This window comes from Hemitrygon akajei, chromosome 21 (assembly GCF_048418815.1).
Source record: "Hemitrygon akajei chromosome 21, sHemAka1.3, whole genome shotgun sequence".
Classification (NCBI taxonomy): domain Eukaryota; kingdom Metazoa; phylum Chordata; class Chondrichthyes; order Myliobatiformes; family Dasyatidae; genus Hemitrygon; species Hemitrygon akajei.
In genome coordinates, this window is record NC_133144.1 from 429,083 (window position 1) to 450,854 (window position 21,772).

The following is a 21,772-nucleotide window of genomic DNA, read 5'->3' on the forward strand; positions in this document are numbered from 1 at the left end:
CACTATATACTATCCTGAGATTCACTTTCTTACAAACATTCACTGTAAAACAAAGAAACACAGTAGAATCAATAAAAAACTACTTACAAAAAAAAAGCTTAAGTATTTTAACAGAAATAAGAGTTAGGTGATAAAATGAAATGGGCATGCTATTTCGTCAGGTACCATCCAATACTGCCTCAAGCTTCACAGCTGAAATAGACATTTGAAAAACCGCAGATGCTGAAGATCAGAAATAATATCAGAAAATTCTGAAAACACTCAGCTGGTCAGGCAGGCCTCACTCATGGGAAGACAAATAGAGTTAACCTCTCAGTGCTGCAAGCTCTTTGACCTGAAGCGTTAGCTGTTTCTTTTCAAGCATGCAGTCTGACATGCTGAGTATTACCAGCATTTCCTCTTCTACATTAGACATTATGTAGTAGGAGTGGAAACCCTTTTCCTCTCTTTAAAAAGCCATTACAATTTTTACAAATAACATTTGCTGCAAAGGTGAGGTTTGAGGCTTATAATGTCAGAATTCAGGCACATGTGAGAAGCTCCCAACAAGATAATTTTGACATGAATTTAGTTTTTAATGACAGGACTGAAAATATTATCCAACTTATAAAATTCTGGTTAGGCCAGACTTGGAGTATTGTGTTGAGCTCTGGTCTCACTATAGGAAGCACGTGGAAGCTTTAGAGACGGTGCAGAGAAGATTTAGCAGGATGCTACCTGGATTAGAGGGGATGTCTTATGAGGAGAAGTTGAGCGAGCTAGTGAAAGAGTATGAGAGGTGAATTCATAGAGGTGTATGTATAAGCAGCATAGATAGAGTGGACAGGCACGTTTTTCCACATGGAAATGGCTAATATGAGAGGGCAAAGGGAAAATATAGTGGGGGTGTGGAAGAGAGATGTCAGAGGTAGTTGTTTTTTTTATAAACAGAGTGGTGGGTGCATGGAATGCACTGCTTGGGGTAGGGGTAGAGGCAAGTGCATTAGGGACATTTAAGAGACTCAGACAGGCACATGGATAAAAGAAAAAAACGGAGGGCTATTTGAGAGGGAAATGTTGATCGTGCAGTAGGTTAAAAGGTTGGCATAACATTGTAGGCTGAAGGGGCCTGTGCTGTGCTGTAATGTTGCATGTTCTAATATTTGTGTACATTCCTCAAAGTATAGACTTCCAACTTCATGTTAAATCAAATGCATCAGTTTGATTGCCAAGACAAATCTATGAACAGCAAAAGATTGGCTCAGCTGAAATGGCCATGGTAGATCAGAAAGCCATGGATAGGAGACAGTCAGATATTTAAACATTTAAGGATGATCTACTGCAAGTAAACTGACGGACACTGTCAACCTGACCAATATCCACATTGAGAAATAACTCAATAATATCTAGAGCAAGTAGAATCTGTCAAAGTTGGGGCTGGATGACACATAGTTAGAAATACAAATGCCTTGAATGCTTGGCACTACATGAAGAGCTGAGTGGCTTGGCCACAGTTCCTTCTCTAACAAGCATGTAATGTAGGGCGACCTCTCTGTGGTCAGCATTTACTACTTCAAAACAAATCGGACCCACAATTGGCTTGTTCATAGAAGGCAATATGGTGATGAAGGAAGGTGTTCTTGTGATTGGAAACCTGTCAACAGCGATGCACCACAGCAATCAGTGCTGGTACCTTTACAGTTTGTTAGATCCATTAAATTGGATAGGAATGTAGAATGATAAGCAGGTTTACAGACGACACAAAGATTGGTGCTGTTGATAACAAGGAAGATGGTCATGGACTACTGGATGACATTGAATAGTTGCTAAAATAGGCAAATAGAAGATGGAATTTAATCCTGATAAACATGAGGGGATGTACTTCGGAAGGACTTGTATACTGAGATACAAAGGGACCTTAGTATACAAATCCAAGGCTCCCTGAAGGTGGCAGCATCATGCTTGTTTTTCTTTGCTGGAGTATCAAAGAGCAAGGCTGTTAGAATACAACTTTATAAAAGATTGGCTGGAGCACTGTGTACAGTTGTGGTTGACACACTGTAAGAGGAACAAGACTGCCCTGGACAGGTGCAGAGAAGATTCAATGTTTGAAGGAATAAGCTTCATTGAGAACTACTTCTCCACGACTGCACAGCTTAAGGTTTTACGTAGTTGCCCATGACCCATGCTCCGTTTACCTCCTGGGCATCTCTTGCCGCCTTTGCATCATCTTCATTATAGCGATTGCAGTTATACCTAAAAGCAGAGAGGGACCAACTTAATTACATTTCAGGTTTATCACTGAACACACATACAAATGCTAAACTTTTGCTTTCTAAGCTAGTTAAGATCATTCCCCCTATTTGAAATGTCACTGTTTCCCTTCATCCATGTTAATAAGCTGTAATTCTCCTCCTGCACATGGTGTACTTGACACAAACCGTAATATTCAGCTGTCATGTTCCATTGGAGGACAGACACCACTTCAACGAAAACTAGTTGGGTGTCAAGCTATGCTCAAATGCTGAAAACCAACAGAATTTCAAAACAGGCAATCATAAGACAAAGGAGCAGAATTAGACCACTTGCCCATCAAGTCTGCTCTGCCATTCCATCTTGGAGGATTTATTATCCCTCTCAACCCCATTCTCCTGCCTTCTCCCTGTAACCTTTGACACCCCTACTAATTAATAACCCATCAACCTCTGCTTTAATATACTCAATGACTTGGCTTCCACAGCCAACGTGGCAATGAATTCCACAGATTCACCACCCTCTGGCTAAAAAAAAATCCTCATCTCTATTCTAAAAGGACATCCCTTGGGGACAGAGGGAGAGCAGCATCTAGTGTACCGTGCCAACAATTAAAATGTCAATAAATCCTTAAGCCTTTACAAGAGCAAAGCAACGTACTAACCAGGCAGATCCGTGTGGCTCCCAAGGACCAAGGCAGACCCAACAGAATTCTGCTTTACAATTCTGATTGCGACAAACCATGTGATTACATCCACCATCCTTTTCAATGGTCACATGACATTTCGGGCATTCCTGTTGAGATGTTAGAAGCACCGTTAGCAAACGGTAAAAATTCAAAGAACTAGAAGCCTGCACTAATGTTGTATTGTGCTGACTAATCAACCACCTACCAAGCCCAATGAATTAGCAATCTATATAGAGAAATCACTTCCAGAGTTAATGACAGTTGATAGTCATTAGACACACTCTAGATATTTTCCTGTTAATACTTTATTTCAAAGAACTTTTTGTATTGCATGTTGCTATGCAAACAAAACATGGTGTGATGTAGATGTATGGGTCCTACATCTCTTGGAAAAAAACTGGCTCTGCCACTATTTTTCATTATTATTTAAAAATTGCCTTGAAATATTCTAAATCTAGCTGATTGGAAAGGGCTGAGAGCATCACAAGCCTGCCCTGCACATCAAACTTCATGCATAATTCATTGGTTCAAGAGAGGTGCACAATGAAGCCTAAGCTTGATTAGACCCACAGAACTGTAAAGGTTTAGTTGTGGAGAAATCACAAGTGGGGGGGTGGGAGGTGAATATTAGGGGCAGGTTGGTCAAGTACAACCTGGCCAAAGGGAGTTGTAATTTACCTTGAATGATGAGAGACTGGGGGACGTGGAAGAGGTTGGACTTGGAGATTCAATCTCAAGACTTCAAAAGCAACACCATAACTGGAATGACCGTTTAGATATCTGGATCATTTATTTATTACAAACACTCTTGAGATTGAATTCTCACTTCTGGATATCTTAGTTAAGGCAAGCCATTTACAGTCAGTTTGAAACTCTCAAACACATTTATTGAATTTTCTCAAAATTATTAAATTGAGCTGCAGTTCCTTTCTGTGCTAGCCTATTAGATACCAGTACAGATAATACCCTCCACACAAAGGGATGGTTAACACAGCAAATGTAAACTTTTAAAAAGTGACAGTCTTAACTACTGAGTGAAATTTCCCCTCCCCTTTCTTTTTCTCCCAAGGCCCCTTGTCCTCACCTATCACCTTGTTTTCCTTCCAGCATTTCAAAGGTTCATTTTATTATCAATGCACACATGCAAAATACAACTGAGATTTGTTCTCTCCAGATAGACATGAAGTACAGAAAAGCCATAGCTATAAGACATCAATGCCTCACCTCCCCACATGAAAGAAAAACAGAAAACTTGAAATTACCAAACCCTCCAACCCGCACCCCCCCCCCAACAACAAGAGCATCAAATCCCAAACCCCCAGACTACCAGACTACCAATCAGCAACAAGAAAGGGCAGGTAAGAACATGAAAAACACAGAACTGAAAGAAGCCCAATATGAACTATAGTTCAATCCATAAATCTCAGAATTTTGATGACATCTCCAAGAGCTTCACAGAGAGCAACTGCTTGAACCCAGCAGCTCCTAGGAGGAGAACGATCCTCGCTCTCCTCATTTGCCTCAATGTTTCAATCTTCCTTGATGCTTTAATCAGCAAATGTAGTCAATCATGGCCCCTCACCTCATCTGAGCTTCTCCTCGTGGTAGCTCATATTTGTGCTTCGCTCCTGAAGTTTTTTTCTGGGCCAGAGTGTTAGCTCATTCGATTGAACTAGAGACTGTAAGTCACAGGCTCCAACAGTTTCAAAAACAAAATTAAGAATACATTGAAGATGTGGAAGATGCAGCCTGAGAGATCATTGTTTGCTAGAAGATTTTATATGTGCTATAATGGATGAATAACGAGTTACAGAAAGAGGATGGTGAGAAAAAGATTAGAACAGCATGCATTTGAAGTGTGAAGATTTTGTGTATTTGGTGAGAATATTTATCATTATGAATTGATAAGAGAAACAGAATGACTTAGAATGATTTGATGACTTAAAGGGCTATAAACAAAAGGGATTTTAAATATTAAAAGCTATGGAAAAAGTTACAAGGATTATTCTTTAAAACAATGTCTTCCCTGAGAAAGTATTTAAGAACAAGTTAAGCCAGAGCTGGCTTGAAAGAGTCAGAGAATAGGACAGCACATAGATGATCACTGTTTCTGGGGGATAAACACCTCTAAAGTCCTATTGGTTCAATAGTTCACTCCTGTGTCATAATATCTACTTATGATTGTTTAAATTGGGATTAAATGATCATCAGCATCCCATTATCATGTGAGATGGTAAGAATTTCTCACAACGGGTACAGCGAATAAAAAATATCCAAGCTTTTACTGCAAGCTATGTGTAGTCATCTCGGACTGTGGCACAAAGAATATACTAAATTTACATTGATACTTGATCCTTGCTACTATAGCATGTTTATGTAAGGGAATCTGGAGAGCAGTAAATATAGAGCCCACTCATCTCTCATTGTTAAACATTTCCCCCCTGTCATGGGATGTGGGCACAGTATGCCAAGAGCACCCAGTTCCACTCTTGGTCTATCTCACGCTTTCATACAAACAGGTACTGCAGAGATACAAACTATCAGAGGGCAGAGTCAAACACGCAGATTGTTTAACATATTCACATTCTACATCATTGAGGACATAAGACATAGGAGTAGAATTAGGCTATTCAACCCATCAAATCTGCTCCACCATTTCATCACAACTGATTTATTATCCTTCTTAATCCCATCTTCTTTCTTCTCTCTGTAACCCTTGACAGCCATACTAATCAAGAACCTATCAACCTCCGCTTTAAATATACCCAAGATTTGGCCTCTACAGCTGTCTATGGAAATGAATTCCAGATTCACTACACTCTGGCTAAAGAAATTCAAGCTCATCTTTGTTCTAAAGGGACATCCTGCTATTCTAAGGCTGTACCCTCTGGTCCTGGTTCTCTACTACAGGAAATACTCTCCACATCCACTCTTTGTAGGCCTTTGAATATTCAAGCGGTTTCAATGAGATCCCCATGAGAAGTTCCAGTTTAATCTGGAACTTTTCCTAAAAGCATGCAGTTCCTGACAATTCTGGACACTGAGAGAAGGTGAATCTGCAATCCCTCACAGACTGATATTCCCTGCATCAGCCTTCCTACCGTACAAGGGGCAATTCAAAGCACTACTTCTCACTGATGGTCTCTGGAGGTCACTAGTCTACCTTGGTATTTGCTGCAATCCAATTGGAAGTTTCACTGTCATCGTCACACTTTTTAATCCATTTCTTCAACCACTAGAAGGAAGACAGCAGGACACGTTATTAGCACATTGTGTTCACCTATATACATTCACTGTGCAAAAAGATACTTTGAAAATGGTTACGATATTGTGAAGATCAGTACCTTCCAAAATATTGACAATTTAAAATTATTTGCAAAGCATACTGTTCAAATTTTTTTAAAAGGAGAATTCATACACACCAATCCTCGTTTTCCCAAACATCATTTCTCAATCTAAGTGACTTGCTGTTTGCGCTAGGTTGTGCTTTGGTATAGTCCCTTCCTGTAGCTCCACAGCTCAGTGCAAAACTTTTCAGGTAGCCCCCAAAGTATCACACTACTACTGACAAAATGAGGTGTTCCTGTCACATTTCAGTAAGTTTTATCTTACCATCCTTATCCTACAATGCTATAAGAGTTTACTTAAATCAACAGAAGTCCTATTCTACTGAAATACCCTGCTCCTCTCTCTACAGGAGCTGCCCAACCTGCTGCACATTTCTAGCATCTCATATTTTCAGACCTGATTCTCAGACCTCATTTTGGGTCTCATATTGCATACAAAAGTCTTATTTCTGCACTGCAACATAAGCCAAAAATGATGTAGTGATGGTTGCTCCTTCAACAAGACAATTTTGGTCCATCATATTCTACCAGCAAGGAAAGGCAACAAGCTCTGGTCCACTGATTTTCTCCCCCCCCCTAAAACAACTGTGGATGATTCATATACCATCATCTTCTCAAATCTAGATTAGATTAGCCTTGTCACATGTACATCAAAACATACGGTGAAATGCATCATTAGCATCAAGTCAGATCAGTGAGAATTGTGCTGGGCCACACACATGTCACTGCACACTTCTAGCACCAACATAGCATGTCGATGACTTAATAACCCTAAGCAAGCATCTTTGGAATGTGGGAAGAAACTGAAGGACTCAGAGATAACCCACACGATCACAAGGAGAATGTATGAACTTCTTACAGGCAGCAGCAGAAATTGAACCCTAATTAGTGGTCACCAGTGCTGTAAAACGAAGTGCTAACCACTACGCTACTGTGTTGTCCCTAGTTAGTGCAGACAGAAAGGAACAATGTCCATTATTCATATCCAATAAATTCCCTCTTCAAATCAACCACTCCTCACCACTGCCAATACTACCACCACCACCCTGTCCAATCTTTTACAAAAAAAAATCTAGCTGCACTCTAAAACCAGTCTGTCTGCTTCAATGGCTTCCTCAGTACACCATCTTCTTTTCTGTACACACAAGGGAAAGGCATTGAAGTTTCACTTCACCTATTGCAATTTAAAAACAAATTGAACTTGCACAGGAACACTGTCACATTACCAATGTGAAAATAGTACTCTAAGTACATACAGGAGACTGTCTCTCACCTTGCATTTAACAGGATCATGCCAATTCTCAGCACAGTTGAAGCTGTAAATTAAGAAACAAGCTTACTTTATGACAGACTACATTTCAGATACTCAAAGCAGCCCAATAACCAAGAGAATACTTAGATAGAAATCCATAGTGCTGTGCACACTTACCAGAACTGCCGCCCACATTTACAACGAACTGGCTTTGCATCAGGATACTGAACTTTAATAACGTGGTGACAGTCAGGGGCAGGACACCACTTTAACAGTCGATTGCACTGCGATGGAAAACCACAGCTGTTAGTGTCTCAATCTGTTTTTAAAAATGGAATTGCAGCTAGGTGGCATAAAAAGGTTTAGGTACCAGTCGCGACCAGAAATTAGTTAATGACTTTCTGACATTAGTTATATCTTGCGGCACACGTATTAACAAACTGGGTTAAATCCTGCAAGGCTCCACCTATCATCAGCATGCAGCAGAATCTAAAACAAACTAAACATATTTAAAATACTTTGAATTACTACACCACCAACCAGTGTTAAATTATTTTAATTTCTACTTGCTGCACAATGGTAATTCTAAAGAGAGAAAGTCATACCTCTACAAAACTGTTAGTTATTAAATGCTGGTACTTCAACTTGACTTTGGAATCTGTGATCAAACGCCTGGAGAAAATAAATGGAAGCACATTTCCTTTAGACTGACATCTGACAGGAATAAAAGGAGTCTTTTCACAAGAAACAACCCACCCACACACAGTAATGGTGCTCATTTCCTGCCACTTTGATACTGATGATGCTAGAACTGAATGGCAAGCATCGTACTTACTGCCAGTTTAGTTACGTGTTTTAATAACTGCATAGCTAAAAAGCAAGCATTTAATGTTGAAACTTTATAAAGCACTGGTGAGGCCTCACTTGGAGTATTGAGAGTATGAAAATGATTCCAGAATTGAATGGCTTGTCATGTGAAGAGTGTTTAATGACTCTGGGCCTGTATTCACTTGAATTCTGAAGAGTGCGAGATGGCCTCATTGAAACCCATCGAATGGTGAAATAATTTGATAGTGTGGATGTGGAGAGGATGTTTCCTATGGTGGGAGAGTCTAAGACCAGAATAGAGGGGTCCTTTTAGAACAGAGATGATGAGAAATTTCTTTAGCCAGAGAGTGGTGTATCTGTGGAATTCTTTGCCACAAGCAGCTACGGAGGCCAAGTCATTACGTACATTTAAGGCAGAGGTTGAATTGATTAGGGCATGAAGTAATACGGGGAGAAAGTAGGAGATTGTGGCTGAGAAGTAAAGTGGATCAGCCATGATGGAATGACGGGGCAGACTTGATGGGCAAAATGGCCTTACTCTGCTCCTATATTTTATGGTCTTATGGTCTAACTTGTGTGAATATACAAGATGCTAGAAAACAAGAGATGAGCTTCCACACATCTTACAGGTTCAGAAGTTTTTAAATGTGCAGTTATTAAAACATGCAATTAAACTGCCACTGAAGTGTGATACTTTGCATTCAATTCTATACAGTGCAAAGCTTTTTCTGGATAGATGTCATGCTAGATTCCCGGCCTTTATCACTAACCACCAAAGCCCTGATGAATACCAGTTCCCCAAATATTAAATTTTATATTATCTGTGAGAAGGCAGCCATTTTAATGTTGCTGGTTTGATATTAAAATGAGGCTCCCAGTAGATTAGAAGGTAAAGGATGGAAGTTCCAAGTAGATGGAGTATGAGGGAGATGCACTTAAATTAAATTAAATTTGGGTTTATTATTTTTAAAATCTGCTCATAGCTTTCCAAACAAAAAACAAATTTGTAGACTTTCACTTGAACTGAGACATAGTGCTGCAATATTCAATACATGATCAAGCACGGTCATCAGCATGAACTTTGCAAAGCAGTAAAATGAAATTATTTTTAGATTAGCTGCCAACCAAGTACTATGAAATTATAAATTATCAAAACTCCTGCCCACCCTCAGTTTGTGAAACTGGAGCAAAGATTTGTATACATTAAATCAATTTAGCCAGCAGAACTACTAAAGAGAAGCTGTCAAACTAAGGTGATCAAAGACAGTGTGGGAAGTGGCAGGCATGGATGAGGAACAAAGCATGCACTTACAGTGTGTCAAACTTATAACTATATAAAACACTCTTAGCATTGTTCTGATCAAAGACTCTATTGAATAACCAACAAAATATGGTTTATGCACATCTCTCCAATATATCAGCAAAATTTCACTCCTCGTAGCTTGGCAGAGAATGCATAAAGTGTCTGGTTTATCCCAGTCTTTAAATCGTCACCCACCACATAAACATAATTTAAAACCACAGTTTCATCTAATAGTCAGCAGGGGACAGCTGACTATGTCTGACGCTCATGTACAAAACATTAGGCAAAATGTACAGAATGCTTGCCATTCCAGGAACATGTAATCATAGCCCACACAAATGGAAAAGCAGCTAATATATGGGCAAATGAAGCAACCCAACAATCTAAAACCAAACCACTTGGTTAATGGTCCCATTCACACAGGTGTTCTACTAACGTTGTGATGGAAAATAACTGGTTCTTTGAGTCTCAACAGTAGAGGCCTGGACACACACAGTTTTAATAATAAGGAATTTATTTACAAGGGGAAGTCGGGTCAACACAAGCAACTACAATATTCTAACAAAAAACGCTTAGGGTTAACACGTGTGGGGAAGGTCGGGTCAGCTGTACAATACACAGAAAGCAGTGTGGGGACAGGGTACATATGATAGATAGATAGATAGATACTTTATTCATCCCCATGGGGAAATTCAACTTTTTTTTCCAATGTCCCATACACTTGTTGTAGCAAAACTAATTACATACAATACTTAACTCAGTAAAAAATATGATATGCATCTAAATCACTATCTCAAAAAGCATTAATAATAGCTTTTAAAAAGTTCTTAAGTCCTGGCGGTTGAATTGTAAAGCCTAATGGCATTGGGGAGTATTGACCTCTTCATCCTGTCTGAGGAGCATTGCATCGATAGTAACCTGTCGCTGAAACTGCTTCTCTGTCTCTGGATGGTGCTATGTAGAGGATGTTCAGAGTTTTCCATAATTGACCGTAGCCTACTCAGCGCCCTTCGCTCAGCTACCGATGTTAAACTCTCCAGTACTTTGCCCACGACAGAGCCCGCCTTCCTTACCAGCTTATTAAGACGTGAGGCGTCCCTCTTCTTAATGCTTCCTCCCCAACACGCCACCACAAAGAAGAGGGCGCTCTCCACAACTGACCTATAGAACATCTTCAGCATCTCACTACAGACATTGAATGACGCCAACCTTCTAAGGAAGTACAGTCGACTCTGTGCCTTCCTGCACAAGGCATCTGTGTTGGCAGTCCAGTCTAGCTTCTCGTCTAACTGTACTCCCAGATACTTGTAGGTCTTAACCTGCTCCACACATTCTCCATTAATGATCACTGGCTCCATATGAGGCCTAGATCTCCTAAAGTCCACCACCATCTCCTTGGTCTTGGTGATATTGAGACGCAGGTAGTTTGAGTTGCACCATATCACAAAGTCCTGTATCAGTTTCCTATACTCCTCCTCCTGTCCATTCCTGACACACCCCACTATGGCCGTGTCATCAGTGAACTTCTGCACATGGCAGGACTCCGAGTTATATTGGAAGTCTGATGTGTACAGGGTGAACAGGACCGGAGAGAGTACGGTTCCCTGCGGCGCTCCTGTGCTGCTGACCACTGTGTCAGACCTACAGTCTCCCAACCGCACATACTGAGGTCTATCTGTCAAGTAGTCCACTATCCAATCCACCATGTGAGAGTCTACTCCCATCTCTGTTAGTTTGTGCCTTAAGATCTTGGGCTGGATATATAAAGAACAAGGGAAAAGCACTACGACAGCTATCCCCCTTGACCTTGGATAGCTGTGGCTCCCTTACCAGGACAAACGATAAACCTTCCCAAACATAAATCAATGCACTTACCTTCAATGAGGTGGTAAGAGAGACCGAGCCAGGCACATGTCTCACCTTTTGCAGCATGGGGCTGGGCGAGATAATCTAATTAAGGTGACCAATAATTTAGGTGTGCATTGATTAGTTGGGAGGGACCAAATGTTGATTGGCGTGTGGTGTGTCCTCCGACCAGCCAGGTGGCAGTGCGTCTGTCACGTGGCCGGTATCTCTGGATACACTCCACCCCTCGGAAGACGCACCACATAGCCAACACACATAAGAGGGTGAAAATGTCACATAGATAGATAGATAGATAGATAGATAGATACTTTATTCATCCCCATGGGGAAATTCAACTTTTTTTCCAATGTCCCATACACTTGTTGTAGCAAAACTAATTACATACAATACTTAACTCAGTAAAAATATGATATGCATCTAAATCACTATCTCAAAAAGCATTAATAATAGCTTTTAAAAAGTTCTTAAGTCCTGGCGGTAGAATTGTAAAGCCTAATGGCATTGGGGAGTATTGACCTCTTCATCCTGTCTGAGGAGCATTGTATCGATATACCAGAAATAACCATTTTTAAGCAGCTATGTAAATGCAGAGACACTCAATCAGCTGGCATGCACAACATAGTATAAAAATGGCTATGATTACAAGAATGAGTGCGATGGACCAGTGAATGACAGTTGCCCACTACCCCTCTAGGGACCCAAACGACCACCAATTGCCCCATCAGGTGTTGTGCTGGAGGAGCTGGTCCCTTGATTTTTGAATTTTAGCCACCAAGTCCCGAATGTGAGCAGCCAAGTGAGTGATGTTGCTGGACTCATCAGGGAGAAAGGTACATCATTCCTTACCAACCACTGCACACGTTTCACCATCAGCAGCGAGTAGGTAGTCCACTGCCATTCGGTTCTGCAGGGCGACCATCCTGACAGCTGTCAGTTCTGCTGCCGTTCGGGTGAGGGCATCCTCCGTGTGTTGCAGTGCCACTGCCGTCTTGTTGGCCAGAGTCTCGAGCACACTGGTCATCTATCTGGATCACCACCCAGGACAGCTGGGCCGTACCATAACTGGGAAAGGCTATCATCCAGAACCTCTCTGCCTCTGTAATGGCCCTCTTGTCTCGGTGGCCGCTGTACGCCGGGTGCTCCCCAAGGTCATTCAGGGGGTGGAAGAAGGGCACCACATATGTTGGAAAGCAGCAGCCGTACCAGCTCGTGGGGAGCCACGGGTAGGTGCGGTGGCCGCAGATCCAGTGGGTCCTGTTCAGGGTCCAGGGAGCTCCAAGTTTAGCGGCATCGTCGGCAGTGGTCACTGGGGCACCCGGGTACCAGTTTCGCTCACAGTTGCTGTGACCAACTGAAAAGTTAGAAGTGTGCTCATTGCGGAGTCTGCACCAGCATTCGTTAGGTCTACTCAGTGGCTGTGGAATAACTCTGAGGGTGGGGACTCGGGTGGAGGTCAAATTGCAGGGAGGGAAATACCAGTTCCTGAAGCACCCACCCCATCGGGGGTCAGGGGACGAGATGTTGTGGAGTGGGGAGGGGTGGGGGACTGCCAGCAGGGCCCCCCCAAACAGATATGCCAAAACCAGCAGGAGCAAACAGTCTGTGTAAATAGTTCATCTCAATGTCATCCAGCGGGATCGGCCTGAGTGGCAGCGCATCATCAGCATGTGCTGGGGCCCACAAGCAGATCCAGATTGCATGAAATAAAGCCAGTTTGTGTTGACAAAGCTTCAAGAACTCACTTGACTGTCTGCCACTGAAGTGTGAACACAATTGCCTGCACTCTCTGGATCAGCAATATACCAGCTTACTGAGTCATTACAATTCCTCAAAGTATTTTACACATGTTAACTTGTGAGCAAGCAAATGAGGCAGCATAGCAGGATTGCCACCCCCAGCACGTGATTAAGCACAGTTCTAATGTCATATTTAAGTTTGCTGATGCCACCATTGTTGTTGGCCAAATAAAGTGTACTATTTTTTTAAATTTGCAGTTTGTCTTGTTTTGCACACTAGTTGTTTGTCAGTCTTTGTTCATGTATAGTTTTTCATTTCTTTATTCTATTGGGTATCCACACAGGAAAAAGAAACTCAATAGTATATGGTGACATACATGTATTTTGATAATAAATTTACTTTGACCTCCTGCTCTTTCAGTAAGGAACTTTAAAGTATCAACTTCACCAGTTCCCTTCTGCTTCAGATTTAGACCATGCTTCTGTCTGGGGCAGGGTGGGGGAGGGCAAACACACAACTTTCAGCCCTTCCCCCACTCTGTATGAGTAACACTAATAAACTGCAGTAGCAGGTGGTTTAGGATGTGGGAAATCTAAAAAATAAGGTCACTGAGATGGAACTTCAAATTCAAAGTGAAATATGACATGCATGTTCTGCAGTGCTAATTAATGCATCTGTCATCCAGACATTTCAGTGGAGGAACAATGTTGAGGGTCACCATACTGTTGAAAGGTGGAGGACACTAGACCACTGTGGAAAAGCCTTCTTTTAAAATGACTTTATTAGACTGTGATTCCCACTTGTGTTGATCAGGTGAATGCAATTCAGGAAATAACTTTATTATGGTCGGTATTCAATACTTAATCACTATTATATCTATAATCATCACTTGCGGAACCTTATTGCGCGCCAATCACCCATTAAATTTACCCTCTTATAACCACAACTATGATTCGTTGGCTGAAGAGCAGTTTGAAATATTTCCCAAGGACAGTTTTATGGACACATTTTTTAAAATCACAAACAGAGTAGATTTTTCCCTCTTGGATCTCTCCACCTCCATCTGTATAGATGAACTAGTCACTGACATCTACTATAAACAAATCAGTTTCCACAACTTCCACCTCCTGCCACCCAAGACTCCAACCTTTCCCAGTGGCCACTCATTTTAATTCTACTTTCCATTCCCATTCTGATATGCCAGTCCATGGCCTCCTCTACTACCACAATGAGGCCACACTCAGGTTGGAGGAGCACCTTATATTCCATCTGGGTAGCTTCCAGCCTGACGGCATTAACATTGATTTCTTGAACTTCCAGTAATGACCCCTCCTCCAATCCCCACTATCACCCATCATCTCCCACTGGTGCTCCCCCCTTCCCTTTCTTTCATGACCTTCTGTCCTCTCTATCAGATTCCCCCTTTTCCAGCCCTTTATCTCTTCTGTCAATCAACTTCCCAGTTCTTTACTTCACTCTTCCCCTCTCCCGGTTTCACCTATCACCTATTGCCTTGTATTTCTTCCTCCCCTCCAGTCCTGGAGAAGGGTCTCAGCCTAAAAAATCAAATGTTTACTTTTTTCCGTAGATACTGCCTGCCCTGCTGTGTTCCTCCAGCATTTTGTGTGTTGCTTGGATTTCCAGTATCTGCAGATTTTTTTTGTTTGTGACTCCCAACATTTCTCTCAGTTTCTATGTCTCAATCGTCTCTGTCCTCAAGGTGAGGCTCTCTCCACTCTAGGACTTGTGAAATATCTTTCTTCAATAAACATGACTTACTGTTTGCAGTTGCTGATGGGAGTCCTCACAAGCATTCCCTGCGTTTCCTTCATGTCTGTTCTCACCAACCCACATGCCTCAGTCAGAGCAGAGATAGAACTCCCTGGTCCTTACTACCCTTTACCTCACCATCACCCCATCCTTCATCACACCTGTCTGCTTTAATGGGACCCAATAGCTGGTTGCATTTTCCTATTCCCACCCTCCCCTTCTCTCCATGACTTCTTTATTGGTTCCTTTCCCCGTATCCATCAGGATCCCCAATCAGCCTGTTTCCACCCTTCCCCACTGAGCTCTACCTACTCAATACTTTTGTTTCATCTGTTTTCACCTTCTCACCCCTCCCTCCCACTTGTATATATCATTTTCTCTATATTTCAGGAACAGTTATTACTCCTCAACCATCAGGCTCTTAAACCCAAAGAGTTACTGATCTGTTCCCACAACCTATGGACTCATTTTCAAGAACACTTCATCTTGTGTTCTTGATATTTATTGCTAATTTATTCATTATTTTGTGTGTTTTTTGTATTTGCTAGGTTTGTTGTTTTTTGTCCATTGATTGTCCATCTTGTTGTGTGCAGTTTTTCATTGATTCCATGGAGTTTCTTTGTCAATGACTGCAAGAAAATGAATCTCAGTATTGTACAGTGGCATGCAAAAATTTGGGCACCCCTGGTCAACATTTGTGTTACTGTGAATAGTTAAGTGAGTAGAAGATGAACTGATCTCCAAAAGTCACAAAGTTAAAGATGAAACATTCTTTTCAACATTTTAAGCAAGATTTGTGTATTATTTTTGTTTTGTACAATTTTAGAGTGAAAGAAAGGAGCACCATGCAATATTCTGGGCACCCCAAGAGATTTCAGCTCGCAGCTAACTTATACCAAAGTCTCAGACTTTAATTAGCTTGTAAGGGCCATGGCTTGTTCACAATCATCGTTAGGAAAGGCCAGGTGATGCAAATTTCAAAGCTTTATAAATACCCTGACTTCTCAAACCTTGTCCCAACGATCAGCAGCCATGGGCTCCTCTAAGCAGCTGCCTAGCACTCTGAAAATTAAAGCAGGAGAAGGCTATAAGAAGATAGCAAAGCGTTTTCAGGTAGCTATTTCTTCAGTTTGTAGTATAATTAAGAAATGGCAGTTAACAGGAACGGTGGAGGTTGAGTTGAGGTCTGGAAGACCAAGAAAACTTTCCATGAGAACTGCTCGTAGGATTGCTAGAAAGGCAAATCAAAACCCCCGTTTGACTGCAAAAAGACCTTCAAGAAGATTCTGGAGTGGTGGTACACTGTTCTACTGTGCAGCGACACCTGCACAAATATGACCTTCATGGAAGAGGCATCAGAAGAAATCCTTTCCTGTGACCTCACCACAAAATTCAGTGTCAGAAGTTTGCAAAGTAACATCTAAACAAGCCTGATGCATTTTGGAAACAAGTCCTGTGGACTGATGAAGTTAAAATAGAACTTTTTTGGCCCCAATGAGCAAAGGTATGTTTGGAGAAAAAAGGGTGCAAAATTTCATGAAAAGAACACCTCTCCAACTGTTAAGCACAGGGCTGGATCAATCATGCTTTGAGCTTGTGTTGCAGCCAGTGGCACGGGGAACATTTCACTGGTCAAGGGAAGAATTAATTCAATTAAATACCAGCAAATTCTGGAAGCAAACATCACACCACCTGTTAAAAAAAAAAGCTGAAGATGAAAAGAGGATACACGAGGAAATCTGCAGATGCTGGAAGTTCAAACAATACACACAAAATGCTGGTGGAACATTTTGTGTGTGACGAAAAGAGGATGGCTTCTACAACAGGAAAATGATCCTAAACACACCTCAAAATCCACAATGAACTACCTCAAGAGGCGCAAGCTGAAGGTTTTGCCATGACCTTCACAGTACCCCAACCTAAACATCATCGAAAATCTGTGGATTGACCTCAAAGGAGCAGTGCTTGCAAGATGACCCAAGAATCTCACAGAACTAGAAGCCTTTTGCAACGAAGAATGGGCAAAAATCCCCTTAACAAGAATTGAAAGACTCTTAGCTGGCTACAGAAAGTGTTCACAAGCTGTGATACTTGCCAAAGGGGGTGTTACTAAGTTCTGACCATACAGGGTGCCCAAGCTTTTGCTTCGGGCCCTTTTCCTTTTTTGTTATTTTGAAACTGTAAAAGATGGAAATAAAAAAAGTAATCTTGCTTAAAATATTTAAAAAATGTGTGATATTTAACTTTATGCCTTTTGGAAATCAGGTCATCTTTTACTCGCTAAGCTATTCACAGCAACAGAAATTTTGACCAGGGGTGCCCAAACTTTTGCATCCCACTGTATATGGTGACATATGTACTTTGATAATAAATTCACTTTGAACTTATATACTTCAGTTCTAACTGCAAGGTCTCCACCAGGAAAGTCAACCATTCTTTTGCCTCCACCGATGTTGCATGACTTGTTGAATTTTTTCAGCAAATGATTTTCTTGCTTCATTTTACCAGAAGTTTGCCAGTGATAAGTAATGTTACAATGTGTTAATATGTCCCATTTAGTGCGTACAACAAGAAATTATTAGATGTAAAAAACCAGCAATACTACTTCATACTAACCTAACACCTCCCTGGGCTGCTATTCCATTTGAAAACTAGAGTCCAATTTGAAGAACTGATAACTGTTCCCACTACTGTCCAGCATTATAAGGGCCATTGTAATCCCATTCCTTCCACATTAAATACACCTCAGTCACTAATTCAATATTCAGGTATTCTCATATCTTCTGCTACCACCAGCTCCAAGTCAGGACTACAACCAGCAGCACATGCCTCTTTTGCATAACATAAACCATGGAGAAATGGATAGCACTTCTTACTGTGGAGTTTAGTTCACGATAGAACATAGAACAGTACTGCACAGGAACAAATGACCCCATTTGCCACAATGTTGTGCCAAACCAATTAAATTAGTAATGAAATGTCCATATCTTTCCATTTTCCTCACATTCATGTGCCTAACTAAACGTCTCTGTTTCTGCCTCTACTACCAGCCCAGACAGTGCATTCCAGGCACCCACCACTGTGTACAAAACTTACTTCTCCCTCCTCTTATAAAATTACCCCCTCTCACTTTAAATGTATACTCACTGGTATTAGACTGTCAAGTCATTCTAGTCTTTATAGTTTTTGTTTTATCTTAAACTGTGTGCTCATAAGGAAAAAGTATTCATCTAATAAAACAATACTTACATAACTGTGTTGTCGTCAACTAGGATATCGCAGCCATGAGCTGGGCACGATATAGTCTGAAAAACAAAGAGGTTTATCAATGGACTCACACTTAAGTATTCAGTTCCTTAACTGCAGCAACAGAACACAGATCAGAGAGGGGAGGATACATACCTGCCCCATACCTTCCTCTATGATCTTTGTAGTTAAGTATTCATTCCAGCACTGCATACAGAACTTGTGTCCACACTCCAAGCCTGTGAAATACTGGAAAACGAGGAAACACAATAAAGATGGCCAGTGTCATTACAATTAGCACCTGGGAACATAGTAATATTTAGTCATAAGCAGTCCTTTAGAGAGGTCAAAGGAGTCCAGCATGCTACACAAGGCACAAGTAATGTGTGGCCCTCAAAACACAGGCTTCCCAGTCCAGATTTGTTTCATCTTTGCTTGAATTAATTACAATAGATTCAGATTTATTTATCATATTGTAGGGTAATGTAAGGAGTGGAAACGTGCATAATTCACAACCACTGACATTCAGCTAGGTTCACTTTTGAGAGGCTGGTCTAGTGTGATGGCAAAGTTTTTTTTTAAAAACAGTGCTTTAGTTTGTGTTTGGTGACAATGAAGTGAGTTGTTACAGTTTTCCTTAAACTTAAAATGCCTCTGCTGTTTTATGAAAACCTACAACATGTACATGGAAACATATAATGAAAGGCATTGTTTGTGCTAACAACAGGTAAGAGTTAATGGGTGCTTTAATATCTGCAGATTTCACACAGTAGAGTTTTGGACACACTTTCTATAATATACACTAACCTTTGAGCAGAAGCAAGTCATTACTTATTGTGAGAATTTGATAAGGGCCATGAAATGGAGAAGGCATGATAAAGAAGCTTGACACTGAGGAGGAAACTTCAGAGATCAAGAAAATTTGGGTTTCAAAATGGCAGATTGAATTCAAATCTGGAGTGCAAATTAATGCATCAGAAGAGGTGCCAAAAAAGGAAAGGAATAGAGAAGTGTCAAAGGTCAAAGGGGCATTGAAGGTAACAGGAGAATCAGTATTTTGGTTAAAATGATATTCAGAATGCTTTCCTTCACCAGCAGAGTCATGCAATGCAGCAGACAGGAGTTTCTCCTGGAAATGCACATTTGACCACAGCGGGAGTTCCCTTCTCTCTGAATCCAGTGGAAATTGGGCAGAGATTTACAAAGATGCTGCCAGGAATGAAAATATACGGTTACAAAGCAAGCTTGGATAAAGCACGGCTGTTTACTTTGAAAATCCCAAATAGAGAACATTTCCCTTTCCAGGTGAGTCAAAGATTTGGGGAGCAGGTATTGACTGAAGGGAGAGGAAGATTATTTTATTAATTTAATTTTATTTAGAGATAGGTGTGGAACAACCCTCCTGGCCCTTCAAGCCGTGCCACCCAGCAACCCATCGATTTAGCCCTACCCTAATCACAAGACAATTTACAATGACCAATTAACCTACTAACAGGACTGTGGAAGGAAACCAGAACAAACTCCAAACTCTGACACCGAGCTGTAATACCTAACTGCTATGCCATCCTGGCGATTTCCCCATACAGAGGGTGGGTGTTAAAAGCAGAAACACTCAATACGAGTAACTGGGTGTGGACTTGAAGAGTGGTGATTTGCAGGGCTACAGACCTAGTGCTGGAAGATGCATTTCAGCTTGGTAGCTCCATAACTTCCCTAGAGAGTCAATGGACTGAACTGTCACCCATTATTTTATTTTATAATATGTCTCACTGGTGAATAAACTTGTTAGTGCCTGGATTGAGCAATTTAAAAAATATCCCTGTGATTAGGTAAGCAGAACTTCACAACTTCTCCAAAGGAGTCAGAAATGTAATTAACAAGCTTCAAAACTTGGGCCTTTGTACTTCCCTCTGCAGCTGGATCCCTGACTTCCTCATTAGGAGACCACAGTCAATGTGGAACAGTAATAAAGTATATTTATTTATTGCTAATTTTATCTTTTGTGGGTTTTTTTGTGCTGCATCGGATCCAGAGTAACAATTATTTCATTCTCTTGACACTTGTATACACAAAATGGCACTAAAAATCTTAAATCTTGAAGTTCAAGTTCATTGTCATGATTACACATATATTCAACCAAGCAAAACATCTCACACAGCACAAATATTATCATCAATAATTTAATAAAATATAATTCAAACTGTACATAGTGCACAATATCATCTCCTCACTGATAATCAACCTCAGGCACACATGCTCTACACTCTATAATCATGACTGTGTGACTAAACACAGCTCAAAAGGCATCAATTAATTCTCTGACGACACCACCATTGTTGGCAGAATCTCAGGTGGTGATGCGGAAACATACAGGAGCAATTCAAATTGGCTAGTTGAGTGGTGCTGCAACAACAACCTTGCACTCAACTTCAGCAAGACCAAGGAATTGACTGTGGACTTCAGGAAGGGCAAGTTGACAGAACACATGCCAGTCCACATTGAGGGATCAGAAGTAGAAATGGTTAGTAGTTTCAAGTTCCTGAGTATCAGCATCTTAGACAAACCATTCTGGGCCAAACACATTAATGAAATCACAAAGGAAGTACACCAGCAGCTATAGTTCATTAAGAGTCTGACGTAATTTGGTACATCACCCAAGACTCCAATGCACAGGCAAGGCTACATATTTAACTACCGTAGATTCCGGATTTTAAGCCGCTACTTTTTTCCCACATTTTGAACTGCTTTGAACTTTGCGGCCTTTAATACGGAGCGGCTAATGCATTATTTTTTTTCATGCCGCCTCGTAAACATTTTGCCTCGTAACAGTAGACCAATAAAATTGATGAGTAGTTCACAGAGGTCCAATGAAATTGTACGATAAATCAAGCGCACTTTCACAATTAAATTATTGTAAATCAGTCATTTGTACTCACCCTCATCAACATGGAAAACACTCGAAGAAAAGCATTGTGCTGCCTTTATGGCAGTTATTTAGTTTATAATATTTTCGCTTAGTAATTCATTTTCTAGTTAAAGTTAGAAGAGTTTTAACTATATTTGTTTTCTGTACTACATCGCGGGATGCTATGACGTCACACCCGGTTTCGCCGCGTCTTGTGGGATACCAGTTTGCGATAAACGGAAAGGAGGGGGGGAGCGGCGGAGCCAAAACGCTGCTTTTAAGTTAAAGGCGATCAATAACTTTTCCTGGTAGGCTGCAGTATATATATTTTTTACCAGTCGTTAGGAGATATTGGAATGTTGTTCAGTAAAGAAGTATACGCAACGTATATTTAAAAGTAGCCGCGTTACGGGCACGGTTCGAAAAAAAGCATTTGCAATATGTATTTGTTTTTGTTACCATATGGATTTAATTAAAAGTTAAAAAATCCTCACGTGTAATATCTTTCTGTGTAAATATCTCATATTACAACGTGGGACACCTGCGGCCGAAAATCCGGTGCGGCCTAAAATCCGGTGCGGCCTTTACAAGTAAAAAA

General features: G+C 41.0%; 1 protein-coding gene across 2 annotated transcripts in view; it reads right to left on the reverse strand.

The window, feature by feature from the left end:
* The window catches only part of LOC140714034 (E3 ubiquitin-protein ligase ARIH1), a 113,446-nt gene that overhangs the window by 11,193 nt on the left and 80,481 nt on the right, over positions 1 to 21,772 (reverse strand). For both annotated transcript variants that reach the window (XM_073024693.1, XM_073024692.1), the window contains 8 exons: positions 18,426 to 18,518; positions 18,273 to 18,328; positions 8,125 to 8,191; positions 7,697 to 7,803; positions 7,541 to 7,583; positions 6,084 to 6,155; positions 2,897 to 3,027; positions 2,178 to 2,235 (listed from right to left, as the gene is read on the reverse strand). In XM_073024693.1, the coding sequence (XP_072880794.1) occupies positions 2,178 to 2,235; positions 2,897 to 3,027; positions 6,084 to 6,155; positions 7,541 to 7,583; positions 7,697 to 7,803; positions 8,125 to 8,191; positions 18,273 to 18,328; positions 18,426 to 18,518 (627 nt within the window). The remainder of the gene's footprint in view (positions 1 to 2,177; positions 2,236 to 2,896; positions 3,028 to 6,083; positions 6,156 to 7,540; positions 7,584 to 7,696; positions 7,804 to 8,124; positions 8,192 to 18,272; positions 18,329 to 18,425; positions 18,519 to 21,772) is intronic.